The 16,864-nt window shown below is 43.4% G+C and overlaps 1 protein-coding gene across 5 annotated transcripts in view; it reads left to right on the top strand.

Annotated features, from left to right (window-relative positions):
• Slc10a7 (solute carrier family 10 member 7) overlaps positions 1–16,864 on the top strand; it is a 227,547-nt gene that overhangs the window by 168,375 nt on the left and 42,308 nt on the right. For all 5 annotated transcript variants that reach the window (XM_028892893.2, XM_028892892.2, XM_028892891.2 and 2 more), the window contains exon 7: positions 16,733–16,816. In XM_028892893.2, the coding sequence (XP_028748726.1) occupies positions 16,733–16,816 (84 nt within the window). The remainder of the gene's footprint in view (positions 1–16,732; positions 16,817–16,864) is intronic.

Here is a 16,864-nt window from a genome sequence, read left to right as displayed (position 1 = left end):
GTTCCGAGTCACTTCCCTGTCTTCTGCACAATCGTCTACTTCCTTCGGAGGCTAGCATGTGTCCACACTGTCTGCTCTCCCCTTGTTAGGACTGTGGAACCACGTCCTTCTCTCTGTCCGTCCTTCTCTCTGTCTGCTCTCCCTCTTGTTAGGACTGTGGAACCACGTCCTTCTCTCAGGAACAACTCCGTCAGCATCTTTGCATTGCTTTCTTCTCAGTGCTGTGTTGGGATCCCTCACTGCTGTTTTCACTGTTCACATGCCTGACCTTTTAATAACCCCCAGCCCAACAAGTTTACCTTCCCTCCAGCCCAGCCAACTACCCATCAGGCAGACCCTTCATAATCACGTTTTCCAGCATTCTGTGTGACCAGTAGCCCCTACACGCATGGTATACGCCCAAGTCCAGAATTCTTCAGACTCACTGGAATGACTGTTTCCTGACCTGGTCATTGCTGCAAGACCTCTGGCTGTGCTCGCCCTGCATTCACCCCTGCACTCCCACATCCCCCTCCCCTCCCCTCCCCCCGGCCCATGCTCTCTGGTTAGAATTCCTGTGTCACAGACCACGGCAGCAGTCTTGTTCACCCCCTTGCTGCTCCATATCTGCCACAAATCACCAGTCCTGCTGGCAGCCAGCTCTGCACCGTTTGCCATGGACCCAAACACACCAGAGCCATCTTCACTGTGATAACTGCTCCTCCATGAGCTCGTGACAGTGACTGTCAGCTGGTCTGGCAGTTCTGATCTTCCCTGCCACGCTCCCTCTTTGATTCTGGAGAATCATCTCTCATTTTTTTCCTAGCGTCTCCTATCTCTAATGTCTCTCTTCACATCAGCTAGTGCAGAAAGGGAATTAGATGAGATGAGACACAGAAATGTTATCAGACACCTCCACCTGCACCTCTCACCATCGGCCTTGTAGTCTGCGGGTTGGTGGACGGACTGCCTTTGTTCCCGCCTCAGTCCAGTCCTCTCTTGTCGTCTGTGTCACAGTTTAGTACATTTTCTCTTGTTCTATGTTATCAAGTTCTCTCTTATTATTATTTCTAGTGATGTGTTCTATAATACAGATCTTAAAAATTAAACTCCACCTTGTCCCACTTGCACTCCATCTTGTATTTACAGAATGAAATGTTACTTAAACCTGCTCATTGCCCTTTTAGTAATGCGAATTGAATCCTTAGGTGCCAGGAACAGTCTCCTGCCATGCATAGAGCAGAAAGCAGAGCGGAGGTATCATTACTGCCATGGTGGTTATGTCACAGGAGAAAGAAACAACCAAGAAAAAATGCAGTCTCTGTGATGAGAGTGAGTGCCACAGAAGAGAATACAGGGCCTGAAATGGTCTAGGGAATGGGAGGAGCTTGCTGTTTTCATTAGTCTGGAAGTGCAGACTCACTGGGAAAAGTAGTGTTTGAGCAAAAGATAAAGAATTGAGTGTTCCGGTGCCACCAGTGCAGCCAACACCAAGGCATGGAAGACTTTGGACTTGGAGGTTTCATTTGAGAGAAATAGGAAATAACTGAATGCATTTTGATAACATGATGATTGTTTTTTCTTTCCTTTCTCTAGACAGTGTCTCACTATGTAGCCTAGGCTAACCTTGAACTCTTAATCCTCCTGCCTCAGAATGTTAGGATTATAGATGGGTACCACCACCATTGGCCTGATGATTCTGGACACTAGGCTGAGAATATCTAGCCTATAAGAGGATGATGGTTGGAACAGGATGACCGCTGTAAAGGCATGACAGATTATTAGTTTGGCCCAAAGTAGTCGAAAGTCTGGTGGGACGTAGTTGAAATACAGAACTTGAGCAAGTAGAACTGAAAGGGGCAAAAAGGTCAGGGGTAACTGCAAGCCCGAGCCTCTGCAGGACTGGAGTTACCGTTTATACTATAAGGAATTGTGTGGGATGAGCATGTTTAAGGAACTCAAAAGGAGTTTGCATTGCACATTTAGATTGAGCTGCCTTCAAAACATCCAAGCAAAGATATAGATAAACAATTGATTGTATGAATCTGTAATCCAGGGTCCAATCACCATCCACTGTGTTTGTATTGGTCCTGTCCAAATCATAAATATTCACTGGGAAGAGCTCAGCATCAAGGACAATTTCATGTTTAACTGGGGGAAAAAGGTAAGAATGGAGGCAAAAAAATCACCAAGCTATATCAAGATGTAGAATATTGTACTATTAAGAGATCCACAAAGAAGGCCAAGGGACACCCATTTTGCCTTGGAGGAACACCAAGAGATTTTGATGCCCCAGAGCGTAGCTGAGAATGTGTTTCAAAATATGTATGGAGTGGGGTGTGAGTAACAGTTCAGTTAAAATGACGTGGCCACTGGTTTAACAAGATGGTTGTCATCGGTGGCCTTAACAAAAGCTATTTGCATAGAATTAGATAGTCAAAGTTTGGTTGAAATGTGCTTGGGAACGAATAAAAGAAGAAAGATTAAGATCAAGAATAATTGATAACATTGAGGTTAATTTTTTTAATAAAGGAGACAAAAACATCAACAAAGTTAATAAAGGATTGAGAGGTTTTTTTAGGTTGAAAAAATTAGTTACATATTTGTATTAACAAGATCAATCTAGTTGTAGAGGGGAAATTGGCTCCATAACGAAGGCAAGGGAGAATTGTTGGACCTACTCTTTGAAGAGGAGAAAGAGAGCTCTTATGCACAGAGGATGAATGCTGGCAGCCTCCTGGTCAGAGAATCCAGCCACAGTGAGTCATGGCATGTGAGCAGAGGTGCCAGAAAGTTCGTTGATAGACTCGAGAGCACAAGTCTTTTCTGGCTGGTTTGTCTCCCGTGGGAAGTAAGAAATAAGGCTAGTGGTGGAGAGTAAGAAAAGCAAGGAGGCATTGGAGTGTTGACAGGAGAGGAGGTGTGAAGTCGTTCTGTGAGGAATGCACAGTGCATTGATGTGCAGGTGCGGCAGGTGAGACAGGTGTGGCAGGTGCGGCAGGCGTGGCAGGTGCGGCAGGCTGGCGTTCTGAGAGAGATTTATAACTATTTTATATAGAGTACCATATTCATCTTTCTCTTGTACTACCATTCTTAATTGTTCTGAATTAGGATTTTGGAGACATCTCCATCTTTCTCCATTCCTCTGCTATTTAGAGAATATTAGTGTAAGTGTGCAGATGTACACACACATACATATGAGGAAAGTATTGTCAGAGCTGACTCGTAGTTGTGGACATCTAGATGTTCTACCATCTCCCATATGCTGTCTGAAGAAGTGGGGAGGCCGGCGGTGTGCTTCAGTCCGAGTCCAAAGCCTTCAGACCGTGAAAGCCAATGGTGTCGCTCTCAACCTGCCGCAGAGCACAAGTCCTGAGGACTAAAGGGTTGTGGGTACTGGGATTCTTAGAGACCAGAGGCCCAAGATCGAGAACCTTTGTTTGCAGGAATAGAAAATGGGCATATCCCGACTCACGGGAGCAGTGGTGCACCCTGCCTTGTTGCTTTGTGTAGCACCTCAGAGGACTGGATTATCTGCACCCTTGAAAACAGACCTGTCGAGTGTGAATTTGTTCCAGAAACATCGAGATCCTTCTCCTGAGTAATGTTTAACCAGTTATTTGGGCAGTCACTAGCCCAGTCAAGTTTATTATAAACTTAACCATAACATGTTATCCTTAGCATTAATTACTATATATCATCTTAGTCATTTGTTAATTTGTTTTGTTTTGTTCTTTTTCACTTAAAATGTAAAGCCTCATGAGAATACAACCTTAATCTAGTTTTGGTTACTGTTGTAGTAGAAGCCACTCCAAAGTTTTTTTTTTTTTTTTTTTTTTTTTTGGTTTTTCGAGACAGGGTTTCTCTGTGTAGCTTTGCGCCTTTCCTGGAGCTCACTTGGTAGCCCAGGCTGGCCTCGAACTCACAGAGATCCGCCTGGCTCTGCCTCCCGAGTGCTGGGATTAAAGGCGTGCGCCACCAACGCCCAGCTCCAAAGTTTTTGTTGTTGTTGTTGTTTTTCTAATTCATAATTGCATGAAAGAATAGATCCGCTTGCTCAAAGAGTGATGGGGATATTTTCAGTGAGGGTAACTGGTTTCCTGATATACATCAAGATACATCCTGCTGATACAGGAATCTGAGGATGTTCTTGAGAGTGATGCTGCCTTTCTTGGGTTCTTGGTGAGCTTGCCTTTGGGGATGGGGGTAATTGTCCCAGGAAGCAGCTGCCAAAGCCCCTGAGAGCTAGTGGTTTTAGGGTTCTCTTGTGAGTTCAAAGAATGAAATGCATGGAACCACACAGGGTAAGCACTTAACAGGGGGAGAGCAAGCACAGGACTCCTCCACAGCAGGAGGGGTCCCAGGATGTGGGTATCACCAAGCTGTCAGGCTGGGGGCTTTTTAAAGAACTTACAGCAGAAACTGGGGTGCGTTGGGGGGCATTGAGCCTGTCAGTCCCACTGCCACACCAGGGGCTCGAATGCCTTGGTCTCTTTTGTAGTAACTTTTCTTATGAAACAGTGTTATAAGTGGTGAATGTCTAATAGATTTTAACTTCTACCCAGCCAGGAGTTTGCATATCCATTCCCTTATCTCCAGCGTCTGGTATTTTATAAATTCTTGTTGAAAGGAGAACAGGAGTGCTGAATGGTGGGTAATTTGGTGGATAAATGAATGATTAGGAGGTCAGTGTCATAACCTGACCCAAACAACCCTACCTTTCATTTACTGGGAAAATAAATTACACCTTTTTCAATATTAAATAAACTAACCATTATTTTACTCAATGTTTGGGAACCTAACTGTACACTGTGAATATTAGGAAGATCAATCAGACATTGATCTTTGACTCATAGAGCTTTGGTTCCAAAAGAAAAAAAATGGGATGCATGCACAGATAATTAGAAGTCAGGGTAGAACTCTTAAGCATCACAAATATTAATAGTATAATATTCTAAGAATTGCCTAAACAGGAAACATTTCATAGCACAGAGGTAATTTTTTTACATGAATTCTATGTCAAAAGAAAATTTTTATTTGAAGAGCATGAGAAGTATACAGAAACTTCTGATGTTTCTCAGGGAATTGCCTTCTCACTTCAGGTCTCTTCAAGCACACAGTCTGGCTGTTTATGTCCAGTGTCACTTATGATGTGCCCATCTTTCCTTTCTTTGTGGTGACTGTCACTAACCCTGTTAAGTAACCATTGTGGTGTCTGTCCACTATTCAGTAGTGTATAACAGACAAGGTTGACGGAGACAACTTGTTGCATGGTGGCTATGGAGTGGGTGCACTCCATCAGGAAGTGGGGCACTTGTTTCATATGGCTTGGTTCTCAGCAGTCTGGCCCTGCATCAAGTAGATGGATATGTATAGGTCCCAGTGGCAGTGGAACACGTACATACTCAGACATATGTGTAGACACCGCGCGCATGCGAGCCTGTTTCCACTGCCTGTGTTTCATTGATTGACTGTTTCTACTGTTGGCGTCCCTCTTAAACCCATACATGTGTGCTCTCTCACAGCACTGTACAAGAACCCGTGTTCTCCAAGTGTTTTGATTACTTTCCTTTTGCTACAACGAGATTACTGACAGAAGCCATGTCTGGAAGGGAAGGCTTACTTAGGTTCACAGGTCAGGGGTGCACTCTTAGGTCCCGGAGCTTGAAGAGGCGGCTGTCGCAGTCAGGAAGCAGAGGGGGCGAGTGCCTGCACTCAGCTGTTGTCTCCTCCCGTCCTCCAGCCCCGCTAGCCAGTCTAGATGATCCCTCACAGACTGGTGTAGGCTTGTCTCTTCAGGGGTTCTAGATCATGTCAAGCTGACAATCCTGTCCACTCTGCACCGAGGTAGTGGGGCGGACAGACTGAGGTTTCCTGAGGAGCTGTGACTGCAGGCTCGGTTTGCACATGGCAGACAGGGCCGCTTTAGATGAGAAAACGGGTCCCAGCTGCTTCCTGATTTCACCAGGCTGCACAGCTGGAAAAGAAGGCGTGGCGGGGGTCCCGCCCTGGTGAAGGCTCTTCCTGGTTACGTTTAGGAAGCCTGACTCTTTAGAGACAGTTCTCGGGCCTATTTCTAGCACTCAGCTACTATTTCCTGAACAGTTATAGTCTATACAAGACACAGAAAACATAATTACTGACTCGAAGGAGCTGAACACTTGTTTGGGTAAACAGAAGTCAAGAATGTGGGGGAAAATTAGAGAAAACATTAATCACCAGTCTCCGTGATTCCAACTGTTATTTAATAGGAGTTCGTTGAAAGGAGGGGCCTAGTTGGAGTGGTCTCTGAGTCTGCAGCTCTCATTCGTTTCCTGCTAATTGCCTGCCTGGAATAGAAATTTCCGCTCTCCGTCCTATCACTGTACACAGAAATAGTTGATACTGCTTGTCTTGGGGCTTTCACTGCTGGGATGAAACACCATGACCAAACGCAGCTTGGGGAGGAAAGGGTTATTCCGCTTATCCTTCTGGATAAAGGAAGTCAAGGCAGGAACTCCAACAGGGCAGGAACCTGGAGGTAGGAGCTGATGTAGAGGCCATGGAGGGGTGCTGCTTACTGCCTTGTTGCCCATGGCTTGTTCAGCATGCTTTCTTATAGAACCCAGGACACCAGCCAAAGATGACACAGCCCACAGTGGGCTGGGCCCTCCCCCACCAATCACTAATGAAGAAAATATCCTATAGGGTCACTTACACCATGATCTTATGGAGGCATTTTCTCAATTGAAGTTCCCTCCTCTCGGATGACTATACCTTGTGTCAAGTTGACATAAAACTAACCAGCACCCTGCTGTTGATGTCATGTGTGATAATCATTATTTGTATATTATGTTCCCAATTATGATGGCATAATCGATTGTCAAATGAGTGGGATGTACAAAGTGTTCATAGTTGGAGAGCACATAAAGAGGCACCAGCTGTTTGATTATCCCCCTTGAGTCACACTGAGATGTTTCTGCTCAGAAATGCCTTAAGATGAATCTTCTCTCAAAACTGAGATAGCTTGTGTGTTAGTCACACAAAAGCTGTTCTCAGAGACTTTTCTGGGGAACCTATTGTAAATGCTATGTCTCCCACTCCCACCTCTGACACACACATGCCTTCCTGCGTCACAGTAAGGGAGGCAGGATAGCCAAATCACCTGGGAGGTACTTTAAAAACTCTAGTAACGACAGTGATAACACCCACTCTGAAGGGCCACTGGCCCATGCCAGCTCCACTGCTGGCCTCTAGCTTCCCTGGCCTAGCTAGAGTGAACTCAAGAGGGAGCTTTGGTCAAGGCTTTCCAGTGTTCTGCTCCTGCCCCACCCCTGGGTGCTCCCTGAGCAGGGAGGAGCACCAGAGCAGAAAGACACTGCCTGCTTGCTGTCTCCACCCCCCACTCCCCCCACCCCACCCCCACCCCCACCCCGTGTCCCCTTCCGAAGGAATGAAATCCTCTTTCTGTTTAAGGGACTATTTAGCAGGCCTTTTGGTTCCTTTACCAAACTCCAGATTTGATGATAACATGAACTATTTGTTCGGAAAGTCAGAAGCAAAATCCGTTCCTAGATACCTCTGCCTCCAGTCTCTACTTCCGGTGCATCTTAGTTGAAGTCTGCATGTTTCGAATAACTAGAACTTACGTAACTAGTTTCCATCAGGAATGGGGTGCAGCTCAGTGGTACAGCGTTCATTCTCCCCCGAAACCAATCCTCAGAACTACCCCAAACACATTTCCATTAAAGTAATTGGAAGTGACCTTTTCATCTTACACTGAATTAGCATACAACATAGGTAAACATGAAGGAGGTTACGCTGAATGTAGACAGGCAAGTGCTGCATGATCTCACATGAGAAAATCTAAAGCCATCAGACCAGAGCCAGACTAGAGTGATGAAGGCCACTGCAGCTTACAGTTTTAAGAAGACTGTTGGAGCCTCGTGATAGCATGGTGACCTAGTGACTCACTGCCTGATCAAAACTGGTTAAAAGAGTAGTAGCTCTTGGATATTTTTACCACATACACAAAGGGAACCGATTGCAGGTGATGTTTATGTTAAATAGCCTGATTATGACGCTCATCACACACTATATACACTGTCATTACTTGGTGTGCCTTGCATATATAATTTTGTCAATTATGCCTCAGCAAAGATGAAAAAAGATAAATCAACGTAAAAATGAAACCATACTTTACATACTATCCTATCTATAAAAAATATTTTAAACCTATTTTATTTCTCAGAGGAGAAAAATACTATGGATTTAACTGTAAAATAAAAAATCATTTTCTCTACTCAATATATTCTTTATGCAGTAACCCAATTTTAGTTTGATGTAAACAACTGAATAAATGTGACTGCCTAACAACCATATTCTTCACCTTGATTTAAAAAAAAAAAAAAATCCCAGTCATTTTGACATTGAACATGTCACCTGACATACACTAAACTCAGCCTCAGGACGTCATCAGTGAAGTTTCCGTGCACCCCTGTGAGGAAGAGCAGCAGAGGGGGGAAAAGACCATGGAGACGCTGAACTGTTGTCCATAGGAAGGGTAGGAATTGAGAAGGAAGACATCCCTGTAGTGCTGGTCTTCACAACAGGCAGGAGATGCGTATTTATGCCTGTATTTACAAGAAAGTCAAGTTCAGTAGTAAGCAAGGCCTCCCTTCCTCTTCCCCCAGGGCTGGGCCCTGTGATATGAGCTAGAAACAGGGCAGTGTGTATGTGTGTGCAAATCTTTCACTATATCTCAAACCACTTCTTGCTGATTTTCCATAAGAAGAGATTTGGCTGGCATTTGCCATCCTACAGTATAAACTGTACATAGCTCTTTCTATTGTTCCTAATGGAAGCAAAGACCAATCATCAGGAGTAAATTATTGAATACAATAATGTTTTAATAGCAGAAAAGAGACACAAATAGCAATGCCTGCAGGAGAAAAGAGGCAGATCACTCTCCAGGTGACGACCCCATGCATTAATGACATTTTCCAGGTGAGCCCACTTTCAGGAGTGATAAGGCTCCCGTTTCCTAATGTTGGTTGGTAACAGAGTCTGCAGATAGTCAGCATCTCTGCTTCAGAGCTGTCATGTGTTTCTCTTCCTGAGCCTGGCTACTTTGGACCAGTAATCTTTTACTCTCCAAGCAAAATCATTATTAAATTGAATGTACTAGTCTACTGTGCTTCCACTGAACTGTGCTCTGCCAGGTTGGAGAATTAAACGCTAAAGCCCCAAGGCATCCATTGTGTGTACTGAATTAGCTCCCTCTCATTAATCCAAGCTGGTACTAGTTATGTATCATTCTTGGGAGTGTTGAGAAGAGGCACTCAAGCGATTCTCTGTGTCCTGTGGCTCAGTCATCCACCCCCTCGACTCCCACCCCACCAGCAAGAAAATGAGGGCACAGCTTTGGCTTCCACTCCTGTTGCCTCGCTTACCCTCTGAACCTTCTGGAATCACTGTGCAGGAGAGTGGAAGGCTTTGGAGCTATACCTCTGCGTTCACATCCTGCTTTTGTCACTTTGTAGCAACAGTGACCATGTTCAATTTGTCCAATTAGCCACTGAAGTGAGATTAATAGTTAGACCCATTTCACAGGGTTCTGTGAGAGTCAAACTGTGTAACACATAGTAAGCATTTAGACCAGCCACATAGAAGTCCACCATCAATGCTGCTGTTGTACTCTTAGGAGATGGCTGGGCAGAGGGAGACCAGACGGATCCTTTCTTGGGTCTGTGAGTTACCTACGACTTTGGAACTGACTTTAAAATGTTAGGAGATCGCAAAGAAACAACTTCAGGCTTCCTCTCTCCCCGTGTGCTGTAAGCATTCAAAAACTGACACAGATCTTGAACACCTGGTGCAGATTCTCCACGTGTGAACCCAGTAGCACCTGCACCTGGAGCCTTACCAGGAGCTCTGGTTCTTCCAGAGGCGTCTGTGTCGCTCAGATGTCTGGCCAAGCAGCCTGGCCCAGCTGGCCCTCCTGTTGTTTCTGAGTGTTTCCCAGTTGTAAACCATTAGCAAGACAGTGTTCCAACCTTCCAGTGTGTACACTTTCCCTGGAAAGACAGATCTGGAAATGAGCAGTTTGGGGTTCATATTATAGGGTGATGGCCAGGTCTGCTCACAAACATCTTCTCTTTGATTTTTTTATTCTTTTGAGAGTTTTATACATGAGTACTGTGCTTACTTCATTTCCTCCCCTCTCTCTCCATTCCAACTCTCTCCGTGATTCCCTGACTCCCTCCTAAATTCATGACCTGTTTTTTAAATGCACGCACACACGCACACACACATGCCTTTCTTTGTTCCCTACAGGAGTGATTGAACATAAAGGACTTAAATTCTCATATATTGAGATTTTATGTATCATCTCTTCTCGGTATAGACTATGAAAGCTACAAAGCTAAGCTCCTTGTGACTTTTCTGCTTTAAGGTACAATATTTCTTCAAGAAATTAAATGATAACTGAGTTGTTTGTTTAATGTGCTATATCTGAAAATTTGGCAGTAAAAGATATGTTGTCTCTGGGAAGCCCAGGCTACATGCTTGATATGAGTTAGTCCTGAACTTGCAAGCTTGTTCTGCTAATAACTGGGACTTCTGCTAGACACATGGTGGAGGAAGCTGGCCATGATTCCCAGGGTCCTTTTGTCCACATCAGGATCCTCGTAGAAATGTGAGGAAGCAGTTTTTCCCACAGTGGAGATCAGGTCTGCATATGGAATGGTTGGAACCTCTCCTTTTCTTTCCATATTGTAATGTACTGTCCTGTGCCAGATGCTCCATGTCCTTTCCTCTGATGCCAGTGGCATTAGAGACCTCCCCAGGGACACCTTTGAATCTTTGCACTGATTGCACAGTAGATCTTGTGGCCAAGTCGAAAGAAAGGAAGGACTTAATGTCACATCAGAATCCAGCACTGAGGTTGCCTTCCTTTCTGAGCCAGCATCTCTGCCTCCCTTCTGCCTTTAGGAACCTAGTTAATTACATCCCTGGATAGCTCGGCCTCCTCGATCATCTGGACAGGACCTCGGAGGAGGGTCATTCTAACCTGTGTTTCCAATCAAGTGGTTCAAAGGTCTCAGGTGTTCTAGAGGACAAATGGACTCTGGAGACCCTAGATGGCTTCCTCATCAACCCATTGCTGTGTTCTACTGCCTTCTGTTAATGTGGGGTTTCTAAATATTAAGTATACAACAGCCTAGTGAATGAAAAAATTAAAATACATGGTATTTTAAAAATATTATTGAAATGAGTTACCTTTATTTCTGTGCGGTTATAGAGGGAATATGGCAACCAAACCAGCTAGGAAAACACTCTACTATTGATCTACATATCCCTAACACTTAGCCATTTTTAAGTATGAATAAAGTTAGGTAGAAAGAGGAGCCAGGAATGTGTGAACTGAGCCCTGAGATTCCGGGCAGGGATTGTCTTCACCCAGCAGTTATAACTGAATTCTGCTGCTTCTCCAGACACTCCAAAGCTTGTGAACACAGCATCAGACTGGTCATCCAGAACTTGGAGAATTTAATATTTGAAGTTTATTCAGTACCTCAATCTTTTTTTTTCCTGCTTTCAACCATTGCATCAGGAAGAAATCTAGAGTTAATTATTTGTGAGGCAAGTATATTTGTTGAGCACTCTGTGCTCAAGGACATGCTTGATATAAAATAGAGTGTAATCATTATCCTGACTATTCTGATTTTACACAGAAAGTAGTCCCTCCAGTTCAATGTTGATGGATCAGAGATGCTGTATACACATCTTCCTCAGCCTCACTTTGACTCTCTACATTTTCTTTACTTTATGTTGGTTGTACAGGAAAGGGGCCAGAAGCCACAGTTTGGGGAATGGTTAAATCGATGGCCAGTGGTCAGTGCAGAAGCTGGTGTTCAATGAGCAAAGGTCCCCTGATGGAGGGACACAGTCTTGGCATCTTGAAGGTATAAAGATTGCAGCTAAGGATGGTAACAAATTTTATGAAATTTATCAGAATGAAGAAAAGACTTTTTAGTTTTTTTTTTCATTATTGAAAATAGATTTTAATGGAATTGATTTGAGTTTCTCCATTTAGATTGATGTTGGCTTGCTGTAAATTGCCTTTATTATGTTGAGGTATGTCTCTTGTATCCCTAGTTTCTTCAGGATTTTTATCATGAAGGATGTTGGATTTTGTCAAAGGTCTTTTCTGCATTTGTTTATTTGGTGGATTATATTTATATAAATGGACATTTCCTGTCCCAAATACCTGGTCCCAAATACTCAGCAGCTGCTTCTCAAATAATTGACTCAGAGGCTTAATATAAATTTTAAATGCTTGGCCGATAGCTCAGGCTTGTTGCTAACTCTTAAACTTAAATTAACCCATATTTCTATTTATGCTTTGCCATGTGGTGGTACCTTTATTAGCATGGCACGTTTTCTCCTGTTCCTTCTGTATCCGGCTGGCAACTCCTGACTCCACCCTTCTCCTTCTCATCATCCTTAGTTTAGTCACCCTGCATAGTTCCTGCCTGGCTATTATTAAACCAGTTTGAGTGACAAATCTTTACAGTGTCAAGAGGATTATTCCATCACACATTTATCTGTTTACATATTTTGCACCATCCCTGCATCTCTGGGATGAAGCCTACCTGATCACCACAGATGATTTTGATGTGTTGTATTCAATTTGCAAGTATTTAACTGAGAATCTTTGCATCTGTGTCCATAAGGGAAACTAGTCTGTAATTCTTTTTTCTTTGTTGGGTCTTTGTGTGGTTTGGGTATCAGTGTAACTCGAGCCTAGTAAAAACAGTTGGGCAATGTTCCTTGTGTTTCTATTTTGTGAAATAATTTGAGGAGTATTGCTGTTAATTCTTCTGGTAGAATTCTGTGCTAAAGCCATCTGGCTCTGGGCTCTTTTTGGTTGGGAGACATAATTGCTATTTCTATTTCTGTAGAGGTTATAGGTCTGTTTAATTTGCTTATCTGATCTTGATTTAACTTTGGTATGTGGTATATGTCAAGAAAATTATCCATTTCTTCGAGACTTTACGATTTGCTGGAGTACAGGTTTTTTTGTTTTTTTTTTTTTTTTTTGTGTGGGGGGGGTTTTTTTTTTTTTTTATGTTTTTCGAGACAGGGTTTCTCTGTGTAGCTTTGCGCCTTTCCTGGAACTTTGGAGACTAGGCTGGCCTCGAACTCACAAAGATCTGCCTGCCTCTGCCTCCCGAGTGCTGGGATTAAAGGCGTGCACCACCACCTCCTGGCAAGTACAGGTTTTTAAAGTTTGTCTTTATGACTCTCTGGATTTCCTTGTTGTTTGTTGTTATGTCCTCTGTTCATCTCTAATTTTGTTGGTTTGGATAGTTTCCCTCAGTCTTTTAGTTAATTTGGCTAAGAGTTTGTCAATCTTAATGATTTTCTCAAAGAACCAATCTTTGTTTCATTGATTCTTTGTATTGTTTTGTTATTGTTGTTTCTATTTTATTGATTTCAGTTTATTTCTTGTCCTCTGCTCTTTTGGGACATTATTTCTTCCTATTGTTCTAGAGCTTTCAGATGTCCCATTAAGTTACTAATATGAGATCTCTCCAATATTTTTTATGCAGGCACTTAGTGCTGTGAACTTGTCTCTTAGCACCACTCATTGTGTCCCATAAGTTTGAATATGTTGTGTATTCATTTCCATTCAATTCTAAAAAGGTTTTATTTCTTCGCTTTTTCTTGACCCATTTTTCACTCAGTAGTGTGTTGCTCAGTTTCCATGTGTTTGTAAGCTCACTGTTGTTTCTGTGGTTGATGGCCCAGCTTGAGTCTGTAGTGATCAGAAGGAATGTGGAGGGGTGTTTCAATGTTCTTGTGTCTGTTGAGACTTGCTTTGTGTCCAAGTCTGTGGTCAGTGTTGGAAAGTGCCATGAGCTTCTGAGAAGAAGGTGTATCCTTTTCTGTTTGGGTGAAATGTTCTGTAAATGTGTTTGGTCCATTTAGTTTAGGATTGCAGTTAACTCTAGCATTTCTCTGTTTAGTTTTGATGGATGACCTGCCTAATGGCAAGAGGCAGGCATTGAAATCACGCACTATCAGCATGTGAGGGTCACTATGTGATTTGAGCTGTAGTCGTGTTTCTTTTGTGAACTTGGGTGCTTTTGTGTTTGCTGCACAGATGTTAAGAATTGCAGTAGCCTCTTGGTGAATTTTTCCTTTAAACATGTAGTGTCCTTCCCTCTCTCTTCTGATTAGTTTTGAAGTCTGTTTTGTTAGATGTTAAAATAGCTGCACCAGCTTGTTTCTTGTTGCTTGAAATATCTTTTTCTGTCTGTTAAGCTTCAAAACCAGGACAACAGCTGAGGTGACTATTTAACATACCAAAGTGGACCTGGCTGCCAGGCCCAGCATCCCTCAATCTCCACCTGTTACAGGGTATGGTTGGCATGCCCTGCTCTCTATCCTCAACTCTCCGCCCAGGGGCTGGCCTGCCCTTCCCCCAGAGGCTCTTTCCTATATAATCCAGACATTTTTGTTACCTGCCCCTTTTGACCTTTGGCCTCCTGGCTGCTACACCTGGTTCCCTCCTCTCCCCTCTTCCTCCCCCCCCCCCCTCACATGGCCCAGCTCAGTCTGGTCATGTCCACTCTGGACTCTCCCAGATGTCCCTGCCTCTGGTCTACGCTCGCCCTTTTATCTCCTCCACCACACCTCGGAGCAGCCACAGCCTTTCCTTTCCATTTCTTTCTTTCTATTCAGCGGGTGAGAGGATACATATCGGCTTAGGACCCCCAGACCAAGGTCTCAGCACAAAGGAGATTTATTTTCCTCAGAAGGTCAGAGGCCAGGGGTAGGGGACAAAGACAGGAGACAGAGGATGAGGAAAGGGGGATGTGTCCTGCGGGGTTGGGGAGCAGTAATAAAGGACTGCCTCTGGATAAAGAGGAGACAGGAAAAGGTCGGTTTATAACCCCGTTAAAGGGGCGGAAACGCCCATGTCTAGGGATCGAACGAGTGTTTAGTTTTAATTGGGCATGTTCATTAGGTGAGCCAAAGGGGACTTTGATTGCTGGACTTCAATGCTTTGACAGCTGGACTTTGGTAATCAGCCTCAGGAGGAGGAAATGGCCAAATAAGGGAACAGACCTTGGGGGCTAGCTTTAGGAATGTACCTCTAACAGTTCTTAGCAAGGCAAAGGGAACAGGGAGAAGGACAAGGCCTGCCAGAGCCATGTGTGCCAGAACTTGGGAGGCTGAGGGACTGAGGCAGGAGAATCTTGAGTGCAAGGCTAACCTGAGCGATATAGTGAGTTCTGGCCTACATAGAAAGGCCTGCATCAACCATCCCGGACGTCAGTAACATCATTTCATCCTGAGCTGCTGGTGTCATCCGTCCAACCACCTGATTTGTTTTGACAGTCTGCCCTCAATCATCGCTGCCTCCTTGTTGATTGATAACATTATTTTCCAAAGGGCATTTCTAATTCTGACTCAGAAGGGTAAACAGGAAATCTGAGGTCCACTCTGTAGGAGGATGAAAAGCAAGCTACAGGGGCAAGGGAGAGAATGCATGTGGTTTGGAGGCACTCTGTGATGGGAGGACTGAAGAGGAAGACGGACATCCGCGAACCAGGCTGTCACTGGTCCAGAGAGGGTTGAACACCAGGAGGAGGTTGAGAAAGTTCATGGGGAAACTGATTCTTGATAGTTGAAGCCAATACAACTATGTATATAGATGAACATCAGGGCCGCAGGAAATAGGATCTCTATGAAGCTGTGATGGTAACTGTTAGCAAAGAATTAAAAAGGCAAGGGAGGAGAAAAATAGGACTTATGAACCTTGGTACGGCATACAACTTTTAAAACAGGTGTATTGAAATTTTAAGTTGAAAAGTAGAGGACTGGAGAAATGTCTCAGTAGGTAAAGAGCTTGCCTTACAAGTGTGAGAACCTGAGTTCAAATCCCCAGAACCCTCATAAGGCTGAACATAGTAGTGTACGTCTGTGATCCCAGCTCTCCTACAGTGAGTTGGGAGGGTGAGATAGGAGACTTCCTAGTAGCTTGTAGGCCAGCTAGCCTGATGTTCACAGCAGTGAACAAGAGACTGTATCTCGGACAAAGTGGAAAGCAAGGACCAATCCAATGTCTGAGGTTGTTCTCTGACCCCCACACACGTTGTGACACATATACATCTGCTTTCCTACACATGTACACACATACCATACACATACAGAGATTAAAAAAAGAAAAAAGTTATATTTTAGGATTTCTCTCATTTGCTAGAATTTGTGTAGTAATGAATTGTAAAGGATCTAAAATTCATTGTCTTTGACTTAAGAAAAGTTAGAAAATATTTTATTTTCATCAATAAAAATATTGTCCTGATGAGAGAATGAGACATGTTTGTTTATTATTCTAGGAATCTACAAATGGATGAAATAATCACTTAAGTTATGACTGTAGGTGAAATATTGTGGTACATGTAGAATAACTCTACTATTCAAGAGTGTATAATGAAAAGTAACTTAAGATGATTATGTAACTTCAATTTTTCTTTAATCTTAGTTCCAATAGAATTATATGTTAAAATACTTAATAATCTATTAATGCTAATTCAGAAAATCAGAGGTGACTTCACTTGTCCTTTGTTGATTACTGCCAAATGTTTGGTGCTTGTGAAAGAAATTTATGGAAATAAAATTAATTTATTGTATTATTGATGTAACAGCAATATTTCATTACTGGGTCACAGTGAATCTAACTGGTCCTCCTGTTTTACAGCTCGGCTCATCCTCTTCTGTGCCTTTTACATCCATTTTCTCTCAGCTTTTTATGACGGTTGTGGTGCCTCTCATTATTGGACAGGTAAGGGCCCATCTTGCCCCTCTTTTCCAGACAGATTATCCTGTGACT

The sequence above is a fragment of the Peromyscus leucopus genome, chromosome 5 (assembly GCF_004664715.2).
Source record: "Peromyscus leucopus breed LL Stock chromosome 5, UCI_PerLeu_2.1, whole genome shotgun sequence".
Lineage (NCBI taxonomy): Eukaryota > Metazoa > Chordata > Mammalia > Rodentia > Cricetidae > Peromyscus > Peromyscus leucopus.
This window is presented reverse-complemented; position numbering and strand designations above follow the sequence as displayed.